Source organism: Topomyia yanbarensis, chromosome 3, assembly GCF_030247195.1.
Source record: "Topomyia yanbarensis strain Yona2022 chromosome 3, ASM3024719v1, whole genome shotgun sequence".
In the NCBI taxonomy this organism is placed as follows: Eukaryota; Metazoa; Arthropoda; class Insecta; order Diptera; family Culicidae; genus Topomyia; species Topomyia yanbarensis.
The window spans coordinates 421,161,909-421,189,379 of record NC_080672.1 but is presented as its reverse complement, the minus strand read 5'-3'; the positions used below and the strand labels follow the sequence as shown (position 1 = coordinate 421,189,379).

The window sequence follows — 27,471 nt, the reverse complement described above, 5'->3', positions numbered from 1 at the left end:
CAGCAATTTATCATACGCCAGGTGATAGGTCCGTTCCAACTTTTGACATCAGAAGTACGCTTTATTATCGGCATTGCCATAATAGCCATACATCACAGACTGGCAGACAAATAGGGCTAGGCATAGGTTTCCATGTACTTGGTTGTTCATACAAAAAGTCCAAATTATTAAACGGCAATCTTAATCGAACATATATCGTGAAATCGACTCAGCTAGATTGAAAGTTAACCGACGATTTAAAATTTTACAAACACAATAAACGTCTGTCATCTGTGAAAAATCATAGTTTCTACGGATTTGAAGGTGGAGTCGTTAGCTCATGTTTGCTCAAACGCTTGTCACACGAGTTTTTCAAATAAATATTTAGAACGATGATAATTTATTACACATTCCCCTCCGTTTAAATTGAGATTAAGGTGCCTCCGTTGAATATGTAGTACAAATTCGAACAACGCATCCCACATGATTGCTGCTAGTAACCTACTACTGCTTGACAGCGACATCTAACTTTCTGTGATTTTTTACTTGCCAGCAGCTGAGTGTTTATGAACATTGTTTAAACATCGTAACGATCCCGCTCAGTCTTAATCAATGAAGGTTGGTGTTTCCAGATAAATCCAATAAATTTTGAGAACCTGTTATAATATGTTTGTATGTGAAAGCTACAAACTTCCGATTCCGAGATGATATTGTTTCGCCAGACAAAGTAGAGAAGACAGTTAATGTTGCATCTACCAACAAAGCCAGTTGATTTTCAACTTTTATTGCGATAAGCTCAAGGGTTTAGGAGAAATGTGCTGTACGTAGTAGGAAAAATTGACACTTGATGTATCTCATAAAATGCGAAATTCAGTAAAAAAAATGAATGAAGCCATTGCATTTCTATTTCAATTTTTATTGTTCGAATCCTTTTTTCCTAAATTCCCATAACTATTTTGAAGCGACGAATAGATAAGTTTAAAAACAGCGTAAGTGTGTCAACACACGCTTAAACAGCCACCGATGAACATATTCACACCTTTTTGCATGCTTCACAGTCCAAGGTTCAGTGCCATTTATGCGCAAAAACCGAACACCAAAGCAAAACAATGAGACGGCGATCGGGGAAACAAGCTATGAAACACGAGAAACACACCTTCCAGCAACCATCAGCTAGGTAGGTAGGTAAGTATCGTTCGAGATTGAGAGAAGCGCGCGGAGAAACAAACCGAAAAAAACGGTTCACACGTACATCCTGCAAACTCGTGATTTCAAAATAAATCAGAATCTGACAGAGAGAGAGAGGGTGGGAAAGAGAAGAAACGCTTCGATTGCTGTTAAAAAGTCAGAAGAGTCATCATTCCCGTCTCCGCACACCCCAGCTTACGCGAAGTCCTATCTCGTCTTCCATCATCGGGACTGAAATCCGTGGCAGACTCCAAGGGTCCAGAATACCCACCTCCGACCGATGATCCGCTCTCCGCTTCCTTTCAGTTCAGGTCCATCACGCTTCTTCAGGTTCAGGTGGGAACCATCAGACAATCGATTCTCATTCGCTTCTTAAAAGAGCAATAAAAATGAATTGATCGTTATTTTCGATGGAAAAGAAAACAAAAAAAGGGAAACATATTGAAAAGGTTGCTCGAAAATACTAAATAATAATAACGAACGGGGGGAATAAGAACTAGAAGAAAGCGCAAAGCGAGGAAGATCTATGTGTGTTGCATGAAAAAAGAAAAAGAAAAGAAATTCTCTCCCTGTCGGCTTCCCCGGTTTCGACCGGCACCGATCCCAAACCGACCTTCGACCACGGTCGGTCTTGAGTGGTTTTGTGGTAATTTTTTATAATTTGTTATTTAGCCTTTCAACTGGTTTATTCAACTGTAGCTCACCTCGTAAGAGTAAAGTCAATTTCGGGAACATGTTCCATCTGGAAATGAAAGCTGTTTTGTTAATCTTTTTGCCTAATCGAACAGGATGGGTGTTTGTGTTTTGGGCGGCATAAACATCCACGGTACGTCGGAGAAACTCAAAGACAAAAACTACACTAACCGCAAAGAGACAACATATAAATTAGTTTTGGATTTACGTACCTCGTCTCATCAGAATCCGACACTAACTTAGTGACAGAACTAAGCTAACGCCGGATTGACGTTAGCTCCAAAAAACGAAAACACTATTTGTGTTTCTGAGCAAACCCCTAGCCCTGTGTGAGGATTTCGTTATAGGAGGAGCCCCGTTTCAATATTTTGGCAGAAAGGTAGCGTGCAATTTCCAAAATTATCAACTCCTGTTATATTGAACGAAATGAGTTAGTTCTCCATAATTTGATCGAATTTAGTTATTTTATTTTATATTTCGATTACAAATTATAAAAATGGTTGTAAGGTGCTAGGTAGGAAGCCTCTGTTTTAACTAAGCTAAACAGAAGACGGGTGCGTAGGCGATTGGTCGGTTGCGCACCTGGATGAACTTTAATGAAAAAAGTACCTGATCGAAATTCAGAATTTGTAATTTTACTTCATCGATTTTGTTGGCTAGTTTTAGCAATTTAATAACTATAAGAAACGAATAATATGAAAATTGCAAGACGGACAGGTATTCTAGAAGAAATCAGTTATAATCAAAGAACTAAAAACTTAATGATCGAAAGGAAATGTGAACCATTCAAGGCTTTTACCGCTATGTATTTTTTAAAATGAGCATTTCATCAAAATTTCTAATTTGACTAAAAAAATTAAAGAGTTAATCTTGACCTACGAAAAAATGTAGTCCACTACGCGAGGCGGTTTCCGCAATTAATCAGGTCATGATTCTATATTAACGTTTGAGACCGCTTTTATAAACTCTAATGGGTACACTCGTTGAACCGGGTCGTTTTTATGTTCGCGAGACCGCGGGCATTGGTTTGCGTGGATGACCGCGATTGCGTGTCGCATTTGTGCCCAGGTTTGTATTATCGCGAATGTTTCGAGCGTTTCTATGTTAACGTTTTCGATCTCGTAGGTGGACAGGCACTGATATAATCGCACGTGAGATGGCGCTTATGAATTCATCAGTGTTAACACGGTGAGAAAATTGCTGGGGACGTTTTTTTGATTGCGAGATCATGAGAGTAGATATGCATGTATAATCGCGTTCCCTACCAGAATTGTATTATCATGAAAAGTTCGAGCGTTGGTATGTTATTGGACGCATAATTCCATCGCGTGGACGTTTGTATGATGCATAAGCTAGCCCATTTCTAATTTATACTACATATACTAATGCGTTTATATAACTCTCTGGTAACATATTCCCGTGTGCTTTTGTTTGTATATGTGTAATGAAACTCAATATTGTTGCCATGAAAGAAACAAAACAAAAGAAAAAAACAATACTTTAATTAGACATTATTTCAGTAAAGTATTCGATAGACGCACAAGTCTTTTACTACAATATATAGGAGAAAGACATTTGGTAATTGTGACAATCATGCGCAAAAAGGCATAAGAAAATAGAAATGTAAGAATAGCAAGAAATACAATATTATTCTGAACACCACATAAACAAACACTGACTACCACAAATAGCCTAAAAGCATCGATTTTTATACTAATTTATTGATGGAAATCGGGTTTGGGATGGTGAAAGTAGGAAAAGTATATATAAAAAGTTCAAATAAGCCCTTCCCGTCTTCTCGATGCACCACTAACGAGGCGTATTACAATCAACATCTTAACCATCATTAGGTGTTGGGGTCAATATGGGGAGATACAATTATATTCAATAGGCTATGACTATAACTGATTATTTTCCGAATTACCACTTGTAATGGAGATTAACGATTAAATTATTATTAATTGGTTATAATTGATGCATTAATTTGAAATTGCTTAATGATGTTTGCAACATCATCAATCCCTTTAGCCTATAGGATGGATAAACTAGCAATAATATACAATAAAGCCCTTCTTTCGACATTTACAATGCGATCTACATTAGCATTATAAATGCATAAAGGCACTGTCAAAATATAGCATTAGTGGAAGCTCCATATAGGGGGAACTGGGCTAAATCGGACCTAATAACGGTTTATGAGCTATACAACTGAAAGGTGTCAACCGATTTGCAAGTACTTATTCTTTCCTGAACGGTTAAGCGCAAAAATACATCAAAGGTCCGAATTACCCCAACACTGGTCTGATTCGGACCACCCATTTCATATCGATCTTTTGCAATGCAATATAATTCGAAGTTATTGCTATTTGTTTTTTACTCGATATCGGATTGAGAAATGAATGTTTTGTTTGATATGTACCACTTTTTAGTAATTGTACAATAAATAGTAGGAGTTGGCCAAACCAGTTTCATTTCCATTTTGCATCGTTTGATAGAGCAATGAGAGCGCAAGTCAGTCCAAGGCCGATAATAAGAGGAGTAATGGCTGAATTGTCCATGCAGACCACAAAAACGCCATTGAAGGAGATCACGGTGTGGGTTGGGGTAGGATTGTGAAATAGATGAATACTTGACGAAGAATTGTGCTGCAGAATGTGATGAAAAGGTGAATTCAACAGTACTGCTGTTAGTTGTTCAGAAATAAAAATATGTTTCTTCATAAGGTTTGATATAAAATATTTGTGTTTTGCGATTTATTAGTGCTAAAATGTTCACTTTGGTACCGTTGTGTTATTAAGATTTCGAGATCATGAGCGTAGGTGTGCGTGGATGATCGCGAAGGGTTCAAGCGTTTGTATGTTCGGGTGTTTGTTGCGTATGCCAGCATGTATGTGGCAGCGTTATTTTCTATTGGCTCTAGAACCGAGGGTAGAGGCTTCACGACGTGAGCGATAGATGATCACGCGAATACGAGCATTTGTAGGTTCACGTTTAAGACCGTGTTTGTAAATTTATATGAATTTGGCCCTAAACCCATTTTGTACATTATTTCGACCATGGCTAAGTGGGTAATAAAGGTCGCCTAGTTAGGTACTAAATTTGATCACAATGTATCTTAACTAAAAAGAAAGTAGTAGTACTCGAAGTTTCTATGTGATATAATCACTGTAATACTACTTTAGTCTAAAAGCCTCCGGACCAAGGTACAGTATCATGCCGAGGGAAATAGTAGGCTGAGCTTATGAGCTAGAACATCGAAATCTGTCAAGACGGCGCCGATGGTTGAGTGGTAATCGTGATCGCCACTCACCCCAGTTGGTCTGGGTTCAATCCCAGCCGAGGTCGTTGAAATTTTTCTGAAGTGAAAAAATCTGTGGTCATGCCTTCCTTCGAAAGGGAAGTAAAGCCATATTGGTCCCTGGTCCATATATTGATGGGTCGATATCTAGTCCTGATAGTGGAATCATCTCTCTGGCGTCGATGTTTGACCTCGTAGCTGAAATAGGCCGATGAAAATAACTAGAACATGAAGAAGACGATTTACAACATCTTGCAAAATGTTTTCCAGAACGCCTGACCGACGGCGTACATTTCCCTCTCGAACGGTTTTTCACGATCTCGTACCAGCGTGATCCGAATTGAACCAACGCATATTCCACAATTCACACATCGATAAAGCGAAAAAAGTTGATAGTCTTACCCAAAGTAAGATATTAGAAGATATCCAGCAGATCCAAAAGCACTATAATGATTTAATTAATTGCAGTTTTCAAACAAAATCTATTTATTAGGCATACCATTTTTTCTAATTAGCGCTCCGTGGCAACAGGGGCCATTAGTGCACGCATACGTAAACTTAGAATCGCCAAGTTTTGTGAGATATAACAGAGATACTTGACAGCCAAGATAATGGTATATACGCATTTCTTAGTATAGCAGCGAAACAGCTGAGGATACGATTTGGTCAGCAGACCGAATTGGCCCACTTTCTGCTACGTATATAAAGCTGATATAACGCATGACATGCTGGTGAATTCGAGTGATTCGTAGTTATGCTGCCTAAGCTCGACCCTCATCAGCAGAAGGCAAAAGTTAAGCCCGTAAGCAGGCATTATAATTCTCTCTCACTCAGGCGAGAAGAGGCTTATCCGATGTTCAACTTTTCCGAGATAAGATGAGTCGCAAAATTCTCCGTCTCCACAAATAGCGTGAGAATAATTTTCCGGATAAATTTTTTTTGACTTTTTACTTCTCACCGGAGAAGGTGATAATATTTTAATTTCGTGGAAATCAATGAAAGCGTCAAAGTATACACTTAATTTCAAAGAAAAGCGACAAAGAAGTACGACAGACTTAATGTTTCAAAGATTTTCTTCCATTTAATTCCACTATGTTTTTAGTTAGATGCACTTGCACTTCACTATTTAACAGATACCGGTATTTCGATTACTACTTGTAATCTTCTTCAGTGTTTGTATCAGTCTATAGGAAATTACGGGATTGTAAAGTCGTTTTATCTAGGGAAGCGGGTAGGCTGTGGTCGGTGGGTACCTAGGTGCATGAAGCTGGCCGTTTTTTGCATGTAGGTGAAATTTCGAAAAGCCATGTATATCCGTTACCTTGGTCTCGATTTAATAAGAAAGGAGACGAATGTTTGAAAATTTCCAGGCTTTCAGCTGCGTCTAATTTCCAAGGATTAGAGACTTGACGCTGAATTTTAATATCTTCTATAGTTAAGTTATGTTTTTCTGAAAAAGCGTGTTCCGCTACCTTGGATTTGAAGTGGAGAAATAACACGTTGTATTTATCCGGAGAAGTTGTGTGAGTGCCAATAACTTTTCGTGTGAAAGTGTGACTTTTTTATTGTCGCAGTAGCAAATTATCCAGAGGCATTTACTCATATGAGCGATAAATGCAATGCCTGCCCGTACGATATTAAGCCTGTTCTAATGATCCTGCCGCTTCTAGTTTTCCGATCTGTATACTTCACATCCTTGCTCTCACTTGAGTACTATAGCTCTAATTTTCATAACATTTCCTACCCAGCAATCTCTAACTAATTGAATGTCGCTAAAATTTAAAAATTATATTATAGTAATTTTGTCGGTAATTAGAAAATTGTTAAAATAGACTTGTTTGGAAAGCAATTTGTAGCTGTGGATTGAAAACGAAAACTGTTCGATAATTTTGATGAATTAAATCTGTATAATCGTTAAAATTAGTAAACAGGTAAGAGAAGCACAACAAAGGAGTAATATTAGTTTTGTAGTCATGACTTATTCAAATTTCGTTGCACGAATTTGACAATATTATAATACACAGATTGAGACAACTTTGGCAATAACCTAAACCAATATACAAACAGAAATCACACATTCCTAAACTTAGATCACAACTGTAACACACAACTCTTGCCAGCTGCATATATTGAACATAGCCTTTTTTATTTTACAAACTAACTCTCAAACACGAGTATTTCAACATTGTGTGGTCATTTTTGTTACTACATATACTTGTTCTTAGAAACGAAACAAAGATATTGATGCTAATGTATACGCTTTCCATCAAATGAAATAGTGTTGCCTCATCCCTAATACACCTAAAATTAGCAGTTTACCCTATGTACCGAAATAAAGTATGTTCTCCCAAAAACATAATTGAGATAACTTCGAATTTATTTGCATACCGTTAGGTAGTATTGAACTTTACCGGTCCGGGTGTATGATGGATAGAATGTACTTCATTACTTATTAAAATTCTATTACTTTCTGCCAAACATTTACCAGCAGGCCACATTGTCTAAATCCACTTACGCGACGAATCGCAGAGGATGAAAACAAATTACTCCCACGCAAACAAAGTCTGACAAGTGTTGTTTACGCCCAAGCGGGAATCTGTTTGCTAAACAATCACGGCAGCAATCCAGGGCAGTTTTAGTCAACAATCAGCATTACAGGCACCAGTACACCGGTGCAGTGCGGTACTTGGCTCAACGAATCTGATGAAATCTACAATTTGAACCCCGCGGAGCAGCTGCCTGGCCGTACACCAAACACCATCAAGTTTCGTGTTTGTAGAACTGAACCGTGTCGGCACAACGAATTATTGTTCAAATAAATCAAACTATCCCTGAAGCTGTTTATAAATACTGCATCCCAGATCTCAACTATGCATCAATCAATAAGAGTCAGTTTACCCGCGCATATATGTAGCCCGTTTACAGATGCGATGCGGGTTGCTGTATAAGCGTTCGAACGTTTACTGGCTGCAGAGACATGCAAACTCACCTTCGGGAAACACAGTAGTACAGAGCGTGTATCAAAAATGACGTTCAATTAGTTGTGTGAACAGAAAACATATTGTTTTCACCACGTTAGTGACAACTGCACAATAATCAGATAATAAATCTGGAAGTCAACAAACTCGAAAAAATAAATAAATAAATCACTGTGTACTAAATGTTAGGTACCTACAACAATTTCCATTTGTCAGCCCCTCATCCAAACTATTCGATCCAGCCTGACCGTCTACCGTGCCCGTGAGAGACAAACACACATATCTGATTCCATCTCAAAATGCGCTGCCGTGTAATCGCGTAACCGTGGACTGCTGCGATGACGGCCGCAGGAAAAGAGTTGACGGTTCGATCCCGCGTATCCCTGCAAGACATCAAATGGAAGTACCGAAAGTCCGTAGCACAAGCACACAGATGCGAAGAAAAAGGCTTTTATTGTGTTTTTCTTCCTTTCGCACCTCGCACCGTTTTGTGGTGAGCGGGGTAGGAGGATACAGAAAAACAGGCGGCGGCAGCGCGAAGAAATCGTTTAAGATGTGAAGACGACGACGACGGAGGTGTTGTGTAGAAGGTTCTTACGCTTGCTGTTCTTATTTACCTTTTCACGGCCCTTCTGGCTTGGAGTGTGAGTTTATGCTTTGGATGCGACTTCCCCGATGATGGTCCGGTGTGACTGTACATAAAACATACCGCGAGCACCTTCGTTCGGAGTCTTTGTGGCTGGGCTGGCTGACTGGTGAACCGACCGGGCCAGACATACCGTCGCCACTCCCTGCCGATTGGCTGCTCTTCTTGTCTCAGCAGGCCGTCTCTTGACTTCCCTTATATGTTGCTGTTGCCGTTGCTGCTGCTGCGGTAGGCAATCATCCCAACAGGGCACGATGGCCAGCTTCATCTCGTTGGGTTCCCTTGGCAGGGAACGGGTCCGGGTGTGTCGGTCGGTGCTTGATCGCAAGGTAAAATTGGACAAAAGCAAGCATGAAATCGCCGAAGGAGATTCCGACTGCTACGAGAATGAAGAATAACAAGCGTGAAAGAGGGAACCACTTGAGGCTGCTTTTGTTCTTATGTTGCTTCTTTCTCTTCGAGGGCTTCTTATTTTCCTGTATCACCTTTAAAAGGTTTCAAACTGTTTCCAAAAGTGATCTTGCAAATTGATCTTCAGTTGAATCGTTTTTTTTCGGACATTATTGTTGTAGATGGACTCTCGGACTTCTTATATCGGGAGAGAGATAGTTTGTAAAATAAAAAGAGCTATGTTCAATATATGCAGCTGGAAAGATTTGTGTATCACAGTGTTGATTTAAGTTTGGGAAGTTGTGATTTCTATGTGTATCTAAATGTATACTGTCTAAGAATATAGACAGCACAGAAAAAAATATTTTGTAATTTTAAGTTTATTTTCATGCACATATTTGGAGCATGAATATAATTGTAAGTTTTAAGTTCCCCCATAAATACACACGATTTGACGTGCTTTCTTCAATGAATTTTATTATAATTTTACACGTGGATTGAAAACTACAGTTTCATTAAACGGATAACCAATACACTTCAATGTATTTTTACTCGAATATTGCTGTAGAAGGAATGACATGTAATGTTACACGAATGATAGTGTAAAATTATATGCTTTTTGATGCTCCAATTGAGTGCATTGATTTTAATGATTTTTTTTTAATTTTCGATCAAATTTTTGATTCAGTCTTTGTATGTTTACATTCGTATTGGTTTAAATGTCGTTTAAATTTAATTATTTTTTGGTGTGAGCGTTGTCTCAATCTGTATACCACAATTTTGTCAAAATCGAGCAACGAAGGCTCAACAAGTCATGACTACAAAACTAATACTACTCCATTGTTGGGCTTCTCTTACCTGTTTACTAATTTTATCATTATACTAATTTAAATTATCAAAATTATCGACCATTTTTCGTTTTAAGGCCACAGTTACAAATTGCTTACCAAACATGATATTATTTTAACATTTTTCTAATGTTTTATTACTGCCTAATGAGAATATTAGTTTAAAATCGTTGCTCAAAAGCTAACTACAATTAGTCATGCTGTGTGCGTTTCCACTTCGTCTGATCAGAGCCACGCCACTTGACCTAGTCCGAAATTGTGGATACACGAAACGACAAGCGAATACATAGCAAATTTCTATATTACTCCCCATGGAGAAAATTGGTTTAAAACTGTCTTTACGCATGAAGGGCACTAACTATAACCTAACTATAATTAGCCTAATACCATGTTCACACTACGAATTTAAAACATGTTTTAATAATTAGCAACAAGAAAAACGTCATCAAGATAGCGTTAAAACACGTTTTAACTCGCAGTGTGAACGTAGTATAAGAGTTTGCATTTCGACTTCGTCTGTTCAGAACCACGGTACTAATGATATATTGAATATTTGATCTTAACAAAATTTGGTTAGTACATAATTACTAAATTACTAAATTATGGTCATGTTCGTTCCTTTCGCTGCCTAGGCTGTATTCGATATGTCCGAATGTAATGAAATATGTCGAAAAAGGAATAAATCGTCGCTGTTGTGCTCTCTTAAGACAAGCGCCATTTAGCACATTTTGAGAAAAACGATTTTTAAAGCTTGAGATTGAATTCTTGAAACCTATAAATAGTATAAACAATTCAAAGAAGACAATTGATGCTTCTATCTATTATATATTTATCTCTCAAATATTACGAAGATCGGTTGACTATGTTGCGAGTTTTTACTATAATTGGAAACAAAAGTCGCACTCACACATGACATAGGTGCACTCCAAAAAAATATGAATTTTATCGTTGACGTAATTGCAAGCATGACATAATTTAGTAAACTGTAATTCACGAAATGACGAAATACATCCGCGCTCCGTTTAATTTTACATGAAACATATAATTTACATGCGCAATGACATAAAATTACACGTACTGCCATTCAGAACAAACGCTATATATGGAGTAAAATTACATGATTTGCGAAATTCAACGTGTAAAATTAAAATGAAACGTAAAAGTATGTCATTTTTGATGCTCGTATATGTCAGGGTCAGGAGACAAAAATTTACACGATTTTTGCTAGGTGTGTGTGTATTGATGACAAAATTTGTATGGCGTGTCATAATCGTGCATGGATAACTTTCCATAGAAAAAAATCATCAATTATTAACTTTTATTCATATCTTTCGCTTCATTTGGTCTATAAACAATCGGTGAGTTGTATTTGGAAGGAAATGGGTCAGGGAATCCAGAAAAATCAGTTATTTTTGGTTAGAGTGTTGCCAAATATGCTATCTTTCCAGTATAAAACATAAACTGCATTTTTCTCACATTTCGTCTATTTTTGTTTTGAAAATGATTATGCCATTGTGTTTTACATATAGTTTTACACATAAAACATCTTTTGCATCAAGATAACTTGAGCCAATCCCCAGACACAGCTATTTAAAGGAAAAAATTAAAAATTTCTCAGCCCGTTTCTCGCTATATCTCAGCAACCAAGCAGAATGCCAAATTCTGAAATCGCCATTTTGTAGAGATATTTTAGACACGTGATGTGGCATATTTAATTCAGTTTACCCCAAAATGGCGTTTGTCATAAGATAGCACAACAGCGACGACATAACAAGTAATACAATAGCCTTACATTAGCATTATATTAACTTTATATTTGCGCTATAATAGCACTGAATTGAAATGTGGAGCATACATGTTTAAAAGATCCTTTAGGCTTGCTTGTGTTATATCAGCTTTATTTACACAGGGGATTGTGCCAATTCGGTCCGCTACACAGTGGTGTAAAGAGCAAAAAAGAGGTTTTTTAATTGCGTCAAACCTGTTCACTTAAGCAATGTAGTGTCTTTGAGAAATTACTTGGAATAGAACTCTTCTTCTTTCCGTCTTATCAGGTTGGTGATTAATCCACCTTATAGTGAGGTACGAATTTTATTTTCTTCAATAATTCAGATAGAAAAAATACTTACTTCAGCCAAGTAGTAGAGAAACTTATTACGAACACATTACCTGGAGATTTCAACTCTCTAACTTTTATGCTTTTTGGATATAATAGGACATTATTTGCGAAAGACACCTTAAAACAGGTTTTCTTCTAGATTTTTCTCCACTTCTCCAAGTGAACATTGTTTTGACTATTAAACTGCATTGCTTTGCTGAAAACAAAAACTTGCTATCGCTAGTATGTGTGAAGATATTCACGCTTTTTGGGTTGAAAATAGCTTTTTTTTCTAATGTCGATAACTTTTAATCGTGCAAAAATGGGCAAACCACCCAGTAAACAAATTAAGGTTCAAGAAAAGCACAACAAATGCTGAAAAAATCAGATCTCCCCGAGGTAGCCTTCTACGGAAACACTCGAGTTGAAGTTTGCCGTTAAAGTCAAATCGAAAGTTACAAATGTTCAAAAACTAGTTATAAATATTAGTCACGACTGCGCTTCCTGTGCTGGCACCGTACCAGCAGTAATGCGACCCACCGTCGCTACACTTTCACAAGAGGTAAATTTGTCAACTAGCACGGCACAAGCAATTGATTCGGCGCTTTCTATTGTTAACCCGCACGGAGCGAACAAACAAACCTGCAGCAGCTTCTCTGCTAATCCATCAACAAAGTTAGGTCAAGTAACAAGTTGATTAGGCTACCGAAAATCGATAGAGGCTTCTTCTTACTATCCGTATTGATTAGCAATCTGCAGCCACACATTGCTGGTATGAATAAACGACTTGCAGCACAGAAAGGACAGTTGTGAGTTCTCGACTATCTTGTAAAGTAGTTTTAAAGTAGAATATTTCTAACGAAATCAATATGAGGGCTCCGTGCCAAACATTTCTGCAGAGATATTTTCCCAGTTTTGAAATGCGTATAACTTCTATTGTACTGAAAGAAATGAGTATATTTTTGCACTATCTGAGCGGAAATATGTGCATGTATATTGAATTTAATTTCGTAAAATGTGCGACTATGTACTATAAATAATCAAAATATTGTATTTTGTGAAAGCAATAATTATCTGCGCTATGATAGGTCCGTGCTATTCCACTGGCGTGCGACACATATTACAGCGTTGCTAGCAACGCCCCATATCATTTCTACGTTCGGTGACTCACATACTAAAAAAAATAGTATGTTTGCAAATAATTCAGTTCGTGTTCTGTTGTACTTGTCGGATCAGCTCGTTGCAGGTACACAATGTGTACCAATCTGATTTCCACAAAATTCTATGTCGAACATTTAAAGCTGTATTTGTGGTAACAATAATACCATTAATGTTCCACGTCCGCAGGAAGCGTGCGTGAAAAAGGGAAGTGAGCAACGTTCGACGCATTTCGTACTTTATAGCCGAGAATGAAAACTTCATCGGTTATATTAACCCAAATTAACAAACGAGTAAATGAAAATTAAACGGAGTTTTTACCTCACTGAACAGAATAAATTACCACCGTGCACAATAATGAGCAATAAAGGGCGAACACGAAATTATTGCGACACATTCAACAAGGCATAACTTTTTTACCATTGGGTAAAAATCAACCAAATTTTGCACACTTTCTCATTGATGTGTATTGTTTACATGCTGTCAAACTCGAAGTCGTGTTTTTCGATTCAACGAAAGTGGAGGTGAACCAACGCGAGTCGAGAGAACAAATTCTTTCCAAACACCTGGAATTTCCTGACCTGTCGCACCGGCAGTTGGGAAAAATGTTGAACATTCACCATTCAACCGTCTCCAGAGTGTTGAAGCGGTTCCAGGAGCAGTTGACGTTGGACCAAGGCAAAGGATCTGGAAGAAAACCGGGACCGGAGAACAAAAAGACGGAGGGAAAGGTGAAGCGGATGATTAAAGCAAATCCCAACGTCTCAAGCCGTGATTTGGCTAAAAAGATCGACATGTCGCAGAGCTACGTCCAGAATGTAAAGAAGAGAGCTGGACTACATACATACAAGGTACAGAACTTCCCAAACCGCGATGAGCGGCAACAATCGACGGCTAAAACTCGGGCACGGAAGATCTACGAGAAGATGCTGACAAAATATAGCTGCTGTGTGCTGGACGACGAAACGTATATAAAAAGCGATTTTAAGCACACTCCGGGGTTGGAGTTTTTCACCGGCAAGAGCTAGTTCTATGTGGACGATACATTTAAGAAGAAGAAAATGTCGAAGTTCGCCTCCAAATATCTCATTTGGCAGGCCATCTGCTCTTGCGGACTGAGGAGTGAGCCTTTCGTGACAAAGGGCACAGTAAATGGCAAGATCTACAAATCTGAGTGCCTCGAGAAACGCCTTTTGCCGTTCTTGCAGCAGCACGACGAAGCTCCGCTATTTTGGCCAGATTTGGCATCATGCCACTATTCTAAAAGTGTCCTGGAGTGGTATGAGGCCAATTCTGTCCATTTTGTTCCTAACGACATGAATCCACCAAAGGAGCTGCGCCCGGTGGAGCAGTACTGGGCAATGATGAAGCGGGAACTTCCGAAGAGCAAGAAGACAGTCAAAGACGAGAAGGACATGTTAAGAAAATGGAAAAAAAAACTGAGAAACTGGTACCGGATGACACTGTAAAGACTTTGATGGAGGGCATCAAGCGAAAATGCATTCAATTTTACACTCAAGGCTCCATCGATTAACTTTTCTTTTGATTTTTTAAGTAAATATATGTATAAAACTACCCTAAAATTTTGGTTTGATTTTAAACATTCTAAGAAAATTGGCATGACTTTTTCAGTGTCGCAATAATTTCGTGTTCGCCCTTTAACAGCAAATACTGAATCAATCGGCCGTTTTCCGTCTTAATAATCAAACAACCGGTTAAGGAATATGTTTAGCTGTTTCTAGCACTTATACACAAACAGCAAATAAAGAAATAATTGGTTGATTCTGCCATAGCTAACGGACAAGTACATAATTAGTGATTTTAAAACTAAACAAATAAAAAAGATGGGTGGGTATGGTCAGAGACATAACCGAATCATAACATCTTTTATTATGACTTTTTGTGCAAACCATGTTCAAGACAAACATACAGGTAATAAAACTATACGTTATTGTTGAAGAATGTCAGACACTTTTGCAGTATCTAGACATAGCACTACAAATGTATGAAGGTTATTAAACCTTGTGGCACTTTAAAACTTTTTGAACATTAAAAATTAACTTTTTCATGCTGCGTAGATTTTATTTTCGGAAGTGTTTTACTTTTTATGGATCTCTTCTGATCCTGTAAAAGTAAAACGCCACCGGAAAAAAACATGCGTCAAAAGCGTGCGATGCGTCAAATTCTGCGAGAGTCGCGCGCGGAAAAAAGTGAGTGTTCCTAAAATCGTGAATAAAATACCATGAATTCTGGAACAATCACGTTCCTACGTTACGAAAACAGGGCCATGAGCAAAAATCATGTGTTTTATAATTATGTTCAATTTCCCTTCAGTAGCGCCCGCATAATGCTTTTATTAGTGGCAATATTTGCTTTGGGTTTGTGAACTTCAGTCACGTTCGATTTTCTGTACGTGAACTAGTGAACAACTTTATCAGCATCATAAAACCAACGGTTGACTGACCATTTGGTTCGTAAATTTAGGAATATTAGTTCACAAAATCAAAACGGTCTGGATATTTCCTCGTTAACTATTTCATGAAACTTTTATTTTATCCATGATAATTTATCCATTCAATCCTCGTGAAATAATTCATGATTCCTAATATAGTAGTCACATCTATGCTCGTAAAATAGTTCATAAAATCATCAAATTTTATTCATGTATTCGTGATCTGGTTCATGATCCCCAGTATAATAGCACAAATGCCAGACATTTAGACAAAATTTCCTTAAAACCTGTGTAAATTTTCAAATTGATTAACTTTGAAAATAAGTTTTTCACTATTGTCATCTACGCGACTGTTTGCCACGCATGTTTGACAGCTGCACTCTAACTGACATTTCAGGCGCCTGATTTATTCGGAATTTCAGTAGCGTGTATTTACATACTACATTCGAATCCAGCCCGAACGTCTGTTATCTGTGACGACTTACCATTCGTGCTCGATAAAACAGTTTACAGAATCATCAAACATTATTCTTGTATTCGTGAACTGGTTCACGATTCTCAGTACATCAGTAACCGCTGATCATTCATGTGCGTGAAATAATTCACAAAATCATAAAATATTATCCATGTATTAGTGAACTGATTCATGATTCATAGTACAATAGTCACGACAGATCATTCGTGCTCGTGAAAAAGTTCACAAAATCATGAAATATTATTGATGGAGCCGTGATCTGGCTCATAATTGCCAGTATATGATTTACAATCCATATTGCGTGATTATGATATTTATAAGCATGGTCATGACATTTTCAAGTGAGCTATTTCACAAAATTAAGAGTATTAGTCGTGGAATCATTTTTGTTCCATACACTATTTCATGTAATGTCATATGTGTCCAGCTGCTAGCGACCAATAATAGGTACAAGCAGTAAATATAAAACAATTATTAGGACCTAGAATATCGATATTCATTTGATGAGGTGATGTCTGGACAGAACACGAAAACTGCGCTGAGCATCAAAAAACATTATATAGTTACAAATCGTTTTCGAGATACAGTACAAAGAACAACAAACCGCGAATCAGTCACACTTTAATGGTCCAGTTAATATTGTCACCTTACTCCAAGCAAATAATCCGATAGTAGCCAAAAAATAACGTATCGGCATATTAGATCAAATTCCATGATAAAATTGCTGATATCATAAACATGTTTCACATCACTTCACGTGTCAAATTCAAAAGTTAGCTAAAAAACAATATCACGATAACGTGCATGTAAATTACGAAAATCGTGAGATTCTGAAATTATGAACATAAATCACGCTATTCTGGCTGAAAAATCCGACAGTAAACTCATGAATACAACGTGATGAGAATTTACGAAAATCAAGAATAAACTCCTGAAATCATGAACAAATTATGAACCAAAATCATAAGAAAAATCAAACGTATCCCATGAAAAAACCACGTAACTCAACCAAACATTCGAAAGTAACGCCATGTATATATTCGGGGCAAACTATTCTTTAGAAACACAAATAGTTTTATGAATACGAGGTTTATTATTCATAATTTCAGGAACTTGATCTCGGTTTTCGTAAATCGTTCAGTTCACAAAATCATGAACTTTTTTTCATGGACGGATTTTTTTCCACGAGACCGTAACAACATTGTTTTTTTGTCCGAAGTTTCTATACTTCCCGATCGAGTTCCTCTCAAAGCAAATTCATTGACCGCAAATCGGATGTTGGATTTCTGCACAAATCTAGAAACCAAAAAATAAATGAAAAATCAAACGCTTCCCCGATCGAGGGTTCAAAATCCTGGAAAAATCACACTAAGATTGAAGAAGGATTTTTGGTTATAAACTAGTGTTATTGATCGTTATTGATAAACCGTGAAATGGACAGATCGTTCACTTGGACACTGGATAAGCGCTTGCTACGGTCGACGATCTCAACTAAAACAATCTGTGGCGGTATCATCATCGGCTGTTGACGTTTGACAAATAAGTCTCAATTAGAATTGTTAATTAAACCTTGAGCAAATTTCGATGGGGGTTTTTGCGGACTGACCAAAAACCTTATCGATTCCGGAGAAATCATGTGACGGTTCGATTTCTCACAGATTTCTACGCGGCAAACTGTGATTTTGCACTCAAATATTGGCCATCGTACAATATTTACCGATATGAGACCGCGAAAAAAATAACGAAAACTTGTACCATCCTGCAGGCAGTATACATCTGGCAGAACGTGATTCGATACGCGTATATATGTTAAAAGCGGTTATTTGTACTCACCGTTGGTTCCGACTTGGGCGGAATTGCCAGCGAGCCGCGTAGCACCAGCATTATCAGGCAGGCCACCGCAAACTTCATCTTTGCCCTCCTCTACCACGCTCTGGAAATCTATCAAGATTGTGTCCTATTTCACGGCAACCTACAAACCACTTTAAAGAGCGGCTTTTCAATGATTCTTCAGTCGAGACCGACACCAGGCTGTTCCTATTCAAGGCGGCTCGAAATCTAATTCCTGCTGACAGTTTCGGTTTGATTTATTGCCCTATCGAGAGGAGCAGACTACACTAGTACGCGTTGTTGTGTAAAATTTGTTTACTCTCTCGCCAGCCAAGAACCGGTTCGGGAACAGTGCACTTATTATCACTTTCAGCACAGGCCCCAAACACCCGGCGATTAGCAAACCGCTAGCCGCAATATTGTATTACTATGATTAGCACTGCCACTATCTACTTAAGCCGGCAGCGATTTCACTCTTCGACAGAAGATGCGTTCCACAAAGCTGCAACTGCACCACACAGAGCCGTTCCAAAGGAATTGTGATTTGAAGTATTTTTTTTCTTTTATTCACACATCTTCTCGCCAACGCTAAAGTGCATGCATCAGCCTCACGCGGGTCTCTGCTCTCTTTCTCTGCTGTCGAACAACACGCACCAAGCAAGACCCCATTCAATTCTCACTCGACAACAATATTTTTTTTCTTAATACGAATTGACCTGATTTGATAATAAATTTATTTATTTGATTTTCGACTTCTCGCACATCTCCTGCCCGGCACTCTACTCTGCACAGGAGGGGGTCGCTCGTCTTGTCCTCGAAGTGTCACCGGAGTTCAACTGCTAGGGGCAATCGACTGTCACTCGCTGACCATTGATGGCTTCATCATTTTGTTCAATCAATTAGCACTAGCGCCCACCTAACCGCACTTGCAAGGAATGCACTCGGTTTGAGGAGGTTGAATTGTCCAAAGCTTTTCAGCAAATCTGTAAAATTGAGTCATAAAATAGAAAGCAAAATTAGAATGTTTTTTTTCAACTCCAGAGTACTGCTGGAATAAACATCACATTTCGCGACAAGCGCTAACGGGTAAACTGTGTATAATATGAGATTACGCGACGTGTGTTCTCGATTAGAACGCCACCGGGGCACGGCTACATATGATGAGCGGCGTCGCGGGACGATGATACTTTGTGCACTCAACCGTGACATATGCATCAGTCGTCCACGGTTCCAGGCAACGTATGTACAATTGCTTCAATTATTAAATCGTAAATTAACCGTCGTCCATTTGTTCAGCGGGACTCTCAAGTGCATTCTCGCACAACACGCGGTGATATTCGGCGTGGGTTGCGTTTCTGCTTCCTTTGTCCCCGCTCCACTATCGGTCTTGGGTCTGGTGGGATGATCGTTCAAGCTCAAAGTCAAATGGAGACGCGCGGTACATTGTTCATGTCATAAACTTTTCGGTCGAACTGTGTTGTTTTTTTGTTTTTGGCTCAGAGACCGGATTAGGTCAATAGTTGAGTGAAAGTCAGCATTCTTGGTTAAATGGGATGAGTTTGAATTAGTGGATGATAATAACAGTTGTTTTGCAAAAACACGCAAGGTAACTGTTCCCTGATTCAACACAGACCAAATAATTCTACCCATATGAACGCATCTCTTCTTTGTGCCACTAATGAATAAACTTATATTGAAGTTATGTTTGTTTGATAGCATCTGTAAAAAAATATTTATTCATTTAATTGTGTAATTACACCTCCATCTAATAGATGTAGCCCTAATCACGGCCGACGCAGAGGAGGGGGGTAGCCCAGATTTTAACCTAAGCTAAAATTTTGATGGATACTACTTCGACAAAAAAATTTTCCGAGAATGCAATTAAAAATCAATATCTTGTGTATGCTGTAACTAGAATATCAAAACTTCTAAACTACTGCACACGAAAAAAAAATTCGTTCAAAAATTCATGTACAAAAATCACGATTTCGTAAACTGAGCGATTTACGAAAATCGTGACGAAGTTCATGAAATTATGGATAATAATCCTCGTATTAATCAAACTATGTGTGTTTTCAAAAAACTAGTTCGCGCAAAAATGTACATGGCGTTACATTGCAATTTTTGGTTGGGTTACTGTGGTTGTTCCCATGTTTAGTTTTTGTTATGATTCTTGTTCACACTTTGGGGATACACTGGTGTGTAGTACATCAACTAAACGACGGTCATGATTTCAGAAGCTTAGTTGTGATTTTCTTAATTTCTCACAGGGCCGCGCGCGGTGCGGAGGGGGGGGGGGGGGGTTTGGGGTTTAACCCTCCCCCCTCCCCCCTCCCCACGAGCGTTTTGAATTACTTTTAAAAATTTATTATTTTCCTGTCCAGGAAAAAATATACTGCAAACCGTTTAGACACATAAAATGTCATTTGAGTTCGGTCACTCTAGAAACAAGTCAATGAAGAAACCAAGGAAACTTTGCGAGGGTGTCTGGAAAGGGATGTATGTCAAGTTGGACGGCTACTCTGAAGGATCGGTTAACGTTTCGACAAGCTTCGATATTAGCAAAAGTAGTGAGTAGACAGCAGATGTCGGTCAGCGGGCTAGCAACGGCAGTTAAGGAGGAAAAACACGAAGGTGGAGAAAATCGGGAAATCGTTGTCTAGAGAAATTTTTGCGCTGATGATTATTCCGTTAGAGTGGCAGCGAAATGGATCGCGAAAATGGGTATCGGTATAGGGTGAAATACTGCCGCCAAGAAGTTCTCAGCACCAGCTAGCAGATAAATAGGAACGACTAGCACCAAGAAGGATAAGAAACCCCGCGAACGTGGTTGTAAACAGATGTAAATCCTTATGGTCGACACCCCCGGATCGGTTCATGTACCAACAGGGTACGACATTTGCAGCAGACCTGAGCAGGTGAGATATATCGCGAAGGTTTGACAGCAAGTAAGGAAAATTTGACAGCAAGTAAGGAAAAGTAGCTATGGATAAAAACATGACGATTAACACAAAACAAAATAAGCAAGAGCAAAATCCTTACTAAAGCAGTACTTAACGGTTACCCCGGATGGATGAGGATTACGGGATACAAGAGGTTTAAGTTTAGTCGGTTGGCTTAACAATTACTACAAACCAATCCGAATCCACCACGAGCCAGCAGGCAACGCACAGTGGTCGGAAATGCCAAAAACGTCACTAGAGGCCAAACCATTGAATATATTCATAGGGTACTTTAGAAGAATTGTTCGTAAGAATATTCTCCACAATCTGATAAAAATTAAATTGAGGATAAATAGTAAGCCATGTACTATGATTGAACTAGAAAAATTAACTTTTTATACTGACGAAGTAGAAAGTTGGTGTCTTCGACAAAGTTGTAGGAATGCTCATAATGAAGAATTTTGTTCAACAACTTGAGCTTGTAGGACTTAATGTTATCGATTTATAAATCATTTTCTAAGGCAAACCCCTTAAATTTAGCTTTTTAATATAGCTTTTTTCGCTTTCTTTTAATGCAAACGATGTTCCAGATAAATGTTGAGGTATTAAAACCACATAATATTGTTGAAAACTGCATGTAAAAAGTAAATTATTAAATTAAGACTGCATGTAAAAATATCGTTGAATACTGCATATAAAAAATTTACCTGAAATCGGCGGCGCGGCACACACCCCTTGTAAAAATACTCATTCGTTTTAGAGTTATTGCAGAATTTTAATTTTTTTTTTACACTAAGTTCAACTGCGTATAAGAGAGAAAGGTGCAAACCAAAATGGACGAGCAGGCACTATTTTCAATGTCGAGACTACGAATAATAAAGGTAAGAAGGTTTTAAGCTCATTTTGTAATGTTTTTTTTATTTGGGTATTTTTACTGACAGTTTTACAACAATATTATGTGGTTTTAATGCCTCCACATTTGTCTGGAGCACGGTTTGCACGAAAAGTCACAGTGGAAAAAGTTATATTAAAAAACTAAGGGTGTTGCCATAGAAAACGCTTTAAAAACTTTACAAACATTAAATCCTACAAGTTCAACTAGTTCAACAAAATTCTTTATTACGAGCATTTCTAAAACATTGTCGAAGACACCGACTTTCTACCTCGTCAGCATAAAAAGTTATTTTTTTAAATTTGATCGTAGTAAGCCATGCCTAATTTTAATTTTTATCAGGTTGTGGGGAATATTCTTACGAACAATTCGTCCAAAGATACCCCGTGAATATATTCGATGGTTTGGGCTATAGTGAATTAAGTTCACGTTTTTGGGGTTTCCGACCACTATGCAGCGCGGTTGTCTTTTGATGACTCCTACTAGATAACAAACATTTACCCAATTTGTTGAGCAGAGTCGTTTGGTTCACAAGACTAGGTCCAGGCCTCTGAAAAAATCTCCAAAGTTTGAGGGTTTCTGTACGTTTCTTTTAAAATAAACGTTAAAAAATCAAACCCCCCCTCTTGATAATTTTCTGCGCACGGGCCTGACTCATCACGTTACTGCGATATTTTGTTCATGAGTTCATAATCGTATTTTTCGGGCAGAGTACCACGATTTCTGTTCATGATTTCAGGGTTTTAGTCACAATATTTGTAATTAATATTCACGTTTTTGTGATATTTTATTCACGAGTTTCGTGTTGAATTTTTCTGGCAGAGTAGTGTGACTTATGTTCATGATTTCAGGATCTCAGTCACGATTTCCGTAACTTCTATTCAAGTTATTGTGATATTTTAGTTACACATAGAGTGATTTGTATTCATGATAACAGGATCATAGTCACGCTTTTTTTAAATTTTAATCACGAGTAGATTAATTTGTATTCATGATTTCGGGAACTTAGTTACGTTTTTCGTAATTTATATGCACGTTATCATTATACTTTATTCTTGAGTTCACGTTCGAATTTGACACATGCAGTAATGTGACTACTATGCATGTTTAATAGAGTGGCCCAAATTTGTGTTTAAGATCACGTAGCATAATCTAATGAAAACAGAATAGGACATTTTTATATATAGTCTACTTTGCCGAAAACTTTATTCCGTCAGTCAAGTGTTTCCCCTCACGAAATATGACCCAATATCAAATGAATAGGAAATTCTCAGGCACTCTAGCGCCACCCAGCGGAAGAATTCTAAATAAAAATATGCTCCGTCAAAAAGCCCTGGATCTTATGATTTACTCTGTCCAAATGTCCACCCCGCTAAGTATTTCCTATCATGAGATATGACCCAATGTATAAGTTTACTATAGGTCAGTTGCCTACTCCCTAGCGACACCTGGTGGGATAATTCTGCATTAGCCTGTTCTTCATCGGAAACCCCTTGACATTCTGATCTAGTTTGCCGAAGATATTACCCTTCCATATGGTCAGCATTTGGTGTTAGTTGAAATTCATGTAGTTATCCACCTCATGCAAATCGTGCCTGTGGCGTATTGGCACTGTGTGGGACTCACGACTCACGTTCGTGCCTTGGTTCATGGAGTGGCTCAACCTATGAGCTTTGATTTAACTCTCGACTCTTCTCTTGCTTGTTGTCTCCACCTATCTACGTCATCCTGCGATTCCGGGTGGAGCGTAGCTTCCAGTTCACTGGTGCCCCAACGACCCACTGCTAGCCATTCGATACGGTCTACTCGTCTAATCCTTGACGGTGGTTCAGCCTACTCACGAGCTACCCGGTAGGGTGTCGAGGTCGGTCCGGCGATTCCGGTGAAGCCTGACGTTCAGTTCACTGGCGCCCCGACGACCCTAACCTAGTGCTATATCGCGTACTACTCAACTGGTCCCCGGCGATGGACCTAGTCTACATCGTCGGAGAGTTCCCTGGCGGCGGAATTTCTCCCGAAACCCGATTTGTGGTTTCCCAGCGGCGTTCTAGCAAGTGGTGCTACTTTGCTGGTCCCTTCGCCACTTCCTCTGCAGATCGGAGAGTATACTCGTAACCACTCTATTGACAGCGTGCCAGATACGCTCGTCGCGGCACATCTCTTCGACGATATTGTTCCCTGTCACACCAGGCATACCCCTTCGGACTTCCTCGAATCTAGGGCATTCGAAGACTACATGTTCCGGCGTCTCTTGCACGTTCACACTCCAGGCAAAGGGGTGACGAAGCGTGTCCAAACCGATGCAGGTACTTCCGGAAGCATCCGTGCCCCGACAAAAACTGCGTCAAATGGAAGTTCACCTCTCCATGTTTTCTATGTACCCAAGCAGTGTGTGTGTATGTGTGTATGTATGTATGTATGTATGTATGTATGTATGTATGTATGTGACCAAAAATATGCACATGGGTTACTCGGAGATGTCTGAACCGATTTCATCAAACTTAGTCTCAAATGAAAGGTACAACGTTCCCATAGGCTGCTATTGAATTTCATTAAATCCCGAGCTCCGGTTCAGGAGTTACGGGTTCAAGAGTACGGATACACAGCAAATTCACATCTTTGCTTTTCTCCTATAGAAAGGTTATTCAATCACTCTGAACATCGTCAACTTAATCCCGGCATTTTTTTGACTTACATAGGTTTTCTGTATGTTAAGAAGGTCGTAGTTGGGGGGATACGGTGAGGCCCTCCCCCCAACATCACTCACCCCCCTTCCCTAAACCGTCCTTCCCTCATCAAGTACACCTCTACGCGAATAAAATTTTCTAATTCCTCTAGAATAAATTTTCCTAGTGGGTCTGAAAAACCAGTGCAAAATTTGGTTTGAAATGATTTTGAGTTGAGAAACTAATTCAAAATTTCTTAACGTTTCCGCGTCAACTTATAGCGACTCAAGTTCGTAGTTGTCGATTCATTGTATGTATGTGTAAATCGCACTGAATATTTAATAGACATTTCCACCATTATATTAAACAACACGATACTTTCAAACAGCTGTAACAAGCGAATGGGATTAATTGGGAATGTTTTCTTCGTGGAACAGTGAGAGGACACTCCAAATAATTTTCTCCTTTTTAATAGATTTACCCGACATTGCCCGACAAGGTACTTTTTTACTAACGAATATGTGGAAAATTGAAAAAAGTGCGCACTTATATAAAACCTACCCAAAAATGACAACGAAAAGCTAAAATTGACCTCAATTGATTGTAGTTGCTGGAGTTTGCTGTGAAAAGCTCGATTTTGATTTATATTTATATTTATTGACTTTGGGTAATTAGTTTTTGAGCAATCTGAAAAACTGAGGGATAATGGCTTTCAAGCTAATAAAGTTTGTAAAAAAATCACTGATTTCAAATAATTGCATACACAAATTATCAAACGATAACGCTTTTCTTTTTAACGTTAGAGTATGTTTCGAAGAACAATTTAAGCTGAAAAGTGGACAAATAAACAAAAACAATATTTTTTCTATTTTGGCCAGGATTTGAGGTTAGTTACGCCTCAATGTATCGGTCCATAGGTACACTCTTAATCTAAACAAATGTTTTAAAAAATGGTTTTCTTCGGATTAAATCTCTGGTACAGTTTGCATTATAGAGCGAGGTGATTGTTGAAGGATTTGTTCAAGGATCTAGAAAAAAAATACTAGTTTTTAATGGCCGTATTGCCAAATATGCAACTTTCTAGTACATTTTTCTCATTTTACATATCGGCTACTGCAGGCCTTATTGACACATAATATGTCATTATACCTATAGTAGATGTTAATTGTTTGGTAGAAGGAATTGTTGAATGAAGAATACACGTGAAATGCCACCCAAACCAGCATGAGAATAGTAAGTATTGGTAACATATTTATATAATCTCCAGATCACATTTTTCGCCTTTTTGAAATCTCCGTCATCTATGAAAACTGTTTCGGTTCCGAGCGTTTTCCTTAAGTAGGTGATAGGACTAGTATGAAATAAAAACGCTTGTAAGGACGTGGCCAGGTGTGTGGAGTTGAGCGGGTCTACGTCATTGTAGATTGTGGCGAAGTCTGATATGACAATGGATAAGCTCAATTCTGCAACTCCATCCTACGATTTGTGCAGGTGTTCATGCTATGCTATGCTATGCTATAATATGTCATTATACCTACTTTGATCGGTCAGTTTCTGGCACTAGCTTGGAATTATGAGGACATGATTCTTAGGATTCTGTTTGGATATTTTCAAGAACTCTGATCGAAGTTTTATTAGCATTCCAATGTGATCCATTTCAGAATTTCGATTGAATCCTTATCCGTATTTCTACGATTTTTCAAGATAGAATTCTGCTGAAGATTATGATTTATTCAAGATGCTGATAGAATCCTGTCCCTATTTTCAATGAAATCCGGTGTAAAATTCTGATGAATATGTTGCTCTAAGTTCCAGTGAACTTTGACACAATATTGCTCTTCTCCTATTATCCCCTTTAACAACTGATCCCTGCTCAGAATTCCAATGGCATCTTCAACCCCTTCATGTCCATGTTGTTTATAAACAACCTCGTTACTAAACGACTATAATTTTTGGTTTACACGACATATGTTTACAACGACAAGTAAGGCTAATGGGACTAATATCCTTCATTAAACTTTCAAAATTTGAGCACAAACAGTTATAAATATTATCAGTAGAACAGAAGTTATTAGTTAGATTGGGTTCCGCTCAAGCAGTGCTACCAGGGATAGTTCCTGTTAGTGGTGAAAACTTTGGAATATTTTCGTTGCCTGGCAATATTATTGAAAACTGATAAAATTTTCTAATTCAGACTGCCTTCGACTACCTTTTTTATGTAATTGGACTAAACCGGAAGGTAAATATTGACCAGCTTCTAGCACTGCGAAAGAAGCACCTATCTTTATTAAACCAAGTTTTTCATGTTTCAAGGCGCCAACAGTTTGAAGGAAAAATAGTGTTGGAACCCTATACGCGGTGTAAAAAAGTTGGTCAAGAAAGGGTTAACAAGAATCTATAATAAGAGACCCGGCAGTCACTTGAGGCGATTTCAATTTTTGGGTACTTCAAGTAAAGTTGAATGTTAGGCTATGTAAAGAGGGTGCCAGCAGTACTCTCGCTGAGACGGCCTGGAACACATCTTCTACGTAAACTTTGATAGTCCTTCGCTAGTGACAAACAAGATTGGGAGAGTTTACGAAGACTACATGCGTACAATCCGGTACGGTCAACTAAATAATGCTACAAGGACAAGAAACTCTTTGTGCAGGCACGACGCGCACTCTTCAAACTAGAATAAGGGTTAAAATAAACGTTAGCTGTAATATGTGACACCACCACTTAAATTGAACTGGAGTCAAGAAACAGACGACCCCCAGCTTACTTACTTACTTCATATCGAATCATTTTTCTCTGAAAATCGAAGCCCCGGGTAATCTAGTTTTATCTGTATTGCAAGTGACACACCTTATTAAAAAGCTTGTCTTAAAATTCTTGCACAAATAGCTATAAACAACTGATACATGCCGTTAATTCGTTACCAATATAAATAATAAAT

At 38.4% G+C, this 27,471-nt stretch overlaps 1 protein-coding gene across 3 annotated transcripts in view; it reads right to left on the bottom strand.

Moving 5' to 3' along the window:
• Nucleotides 1–27,471, bottom strand: part of LOC131688978 (SPARC-related modular calcium-binding protein 2) — a 90,985-nt gene that overhangs the window by 52,218 nt on the left and 11,296 nt on the right. For 2 of the 3 annotated variants that reach the window (XM_058973684.1, XM_058973681.1), the window contains exon 2: nt 18,037–19,016. In XM_058973684.1, the coding sequence (XP_058829667.1) occupies nt 18,037–18,114 (78 nt within the window). In that variant the 5' untranslated portion in view covers nt 18,115–19,016. The remainder of the gene's footprint in view (nt 1–18,036; nt 19,017–27,471) is intronic. The other variant, XM_058973682.1, reaches the window with a different exon arrangement.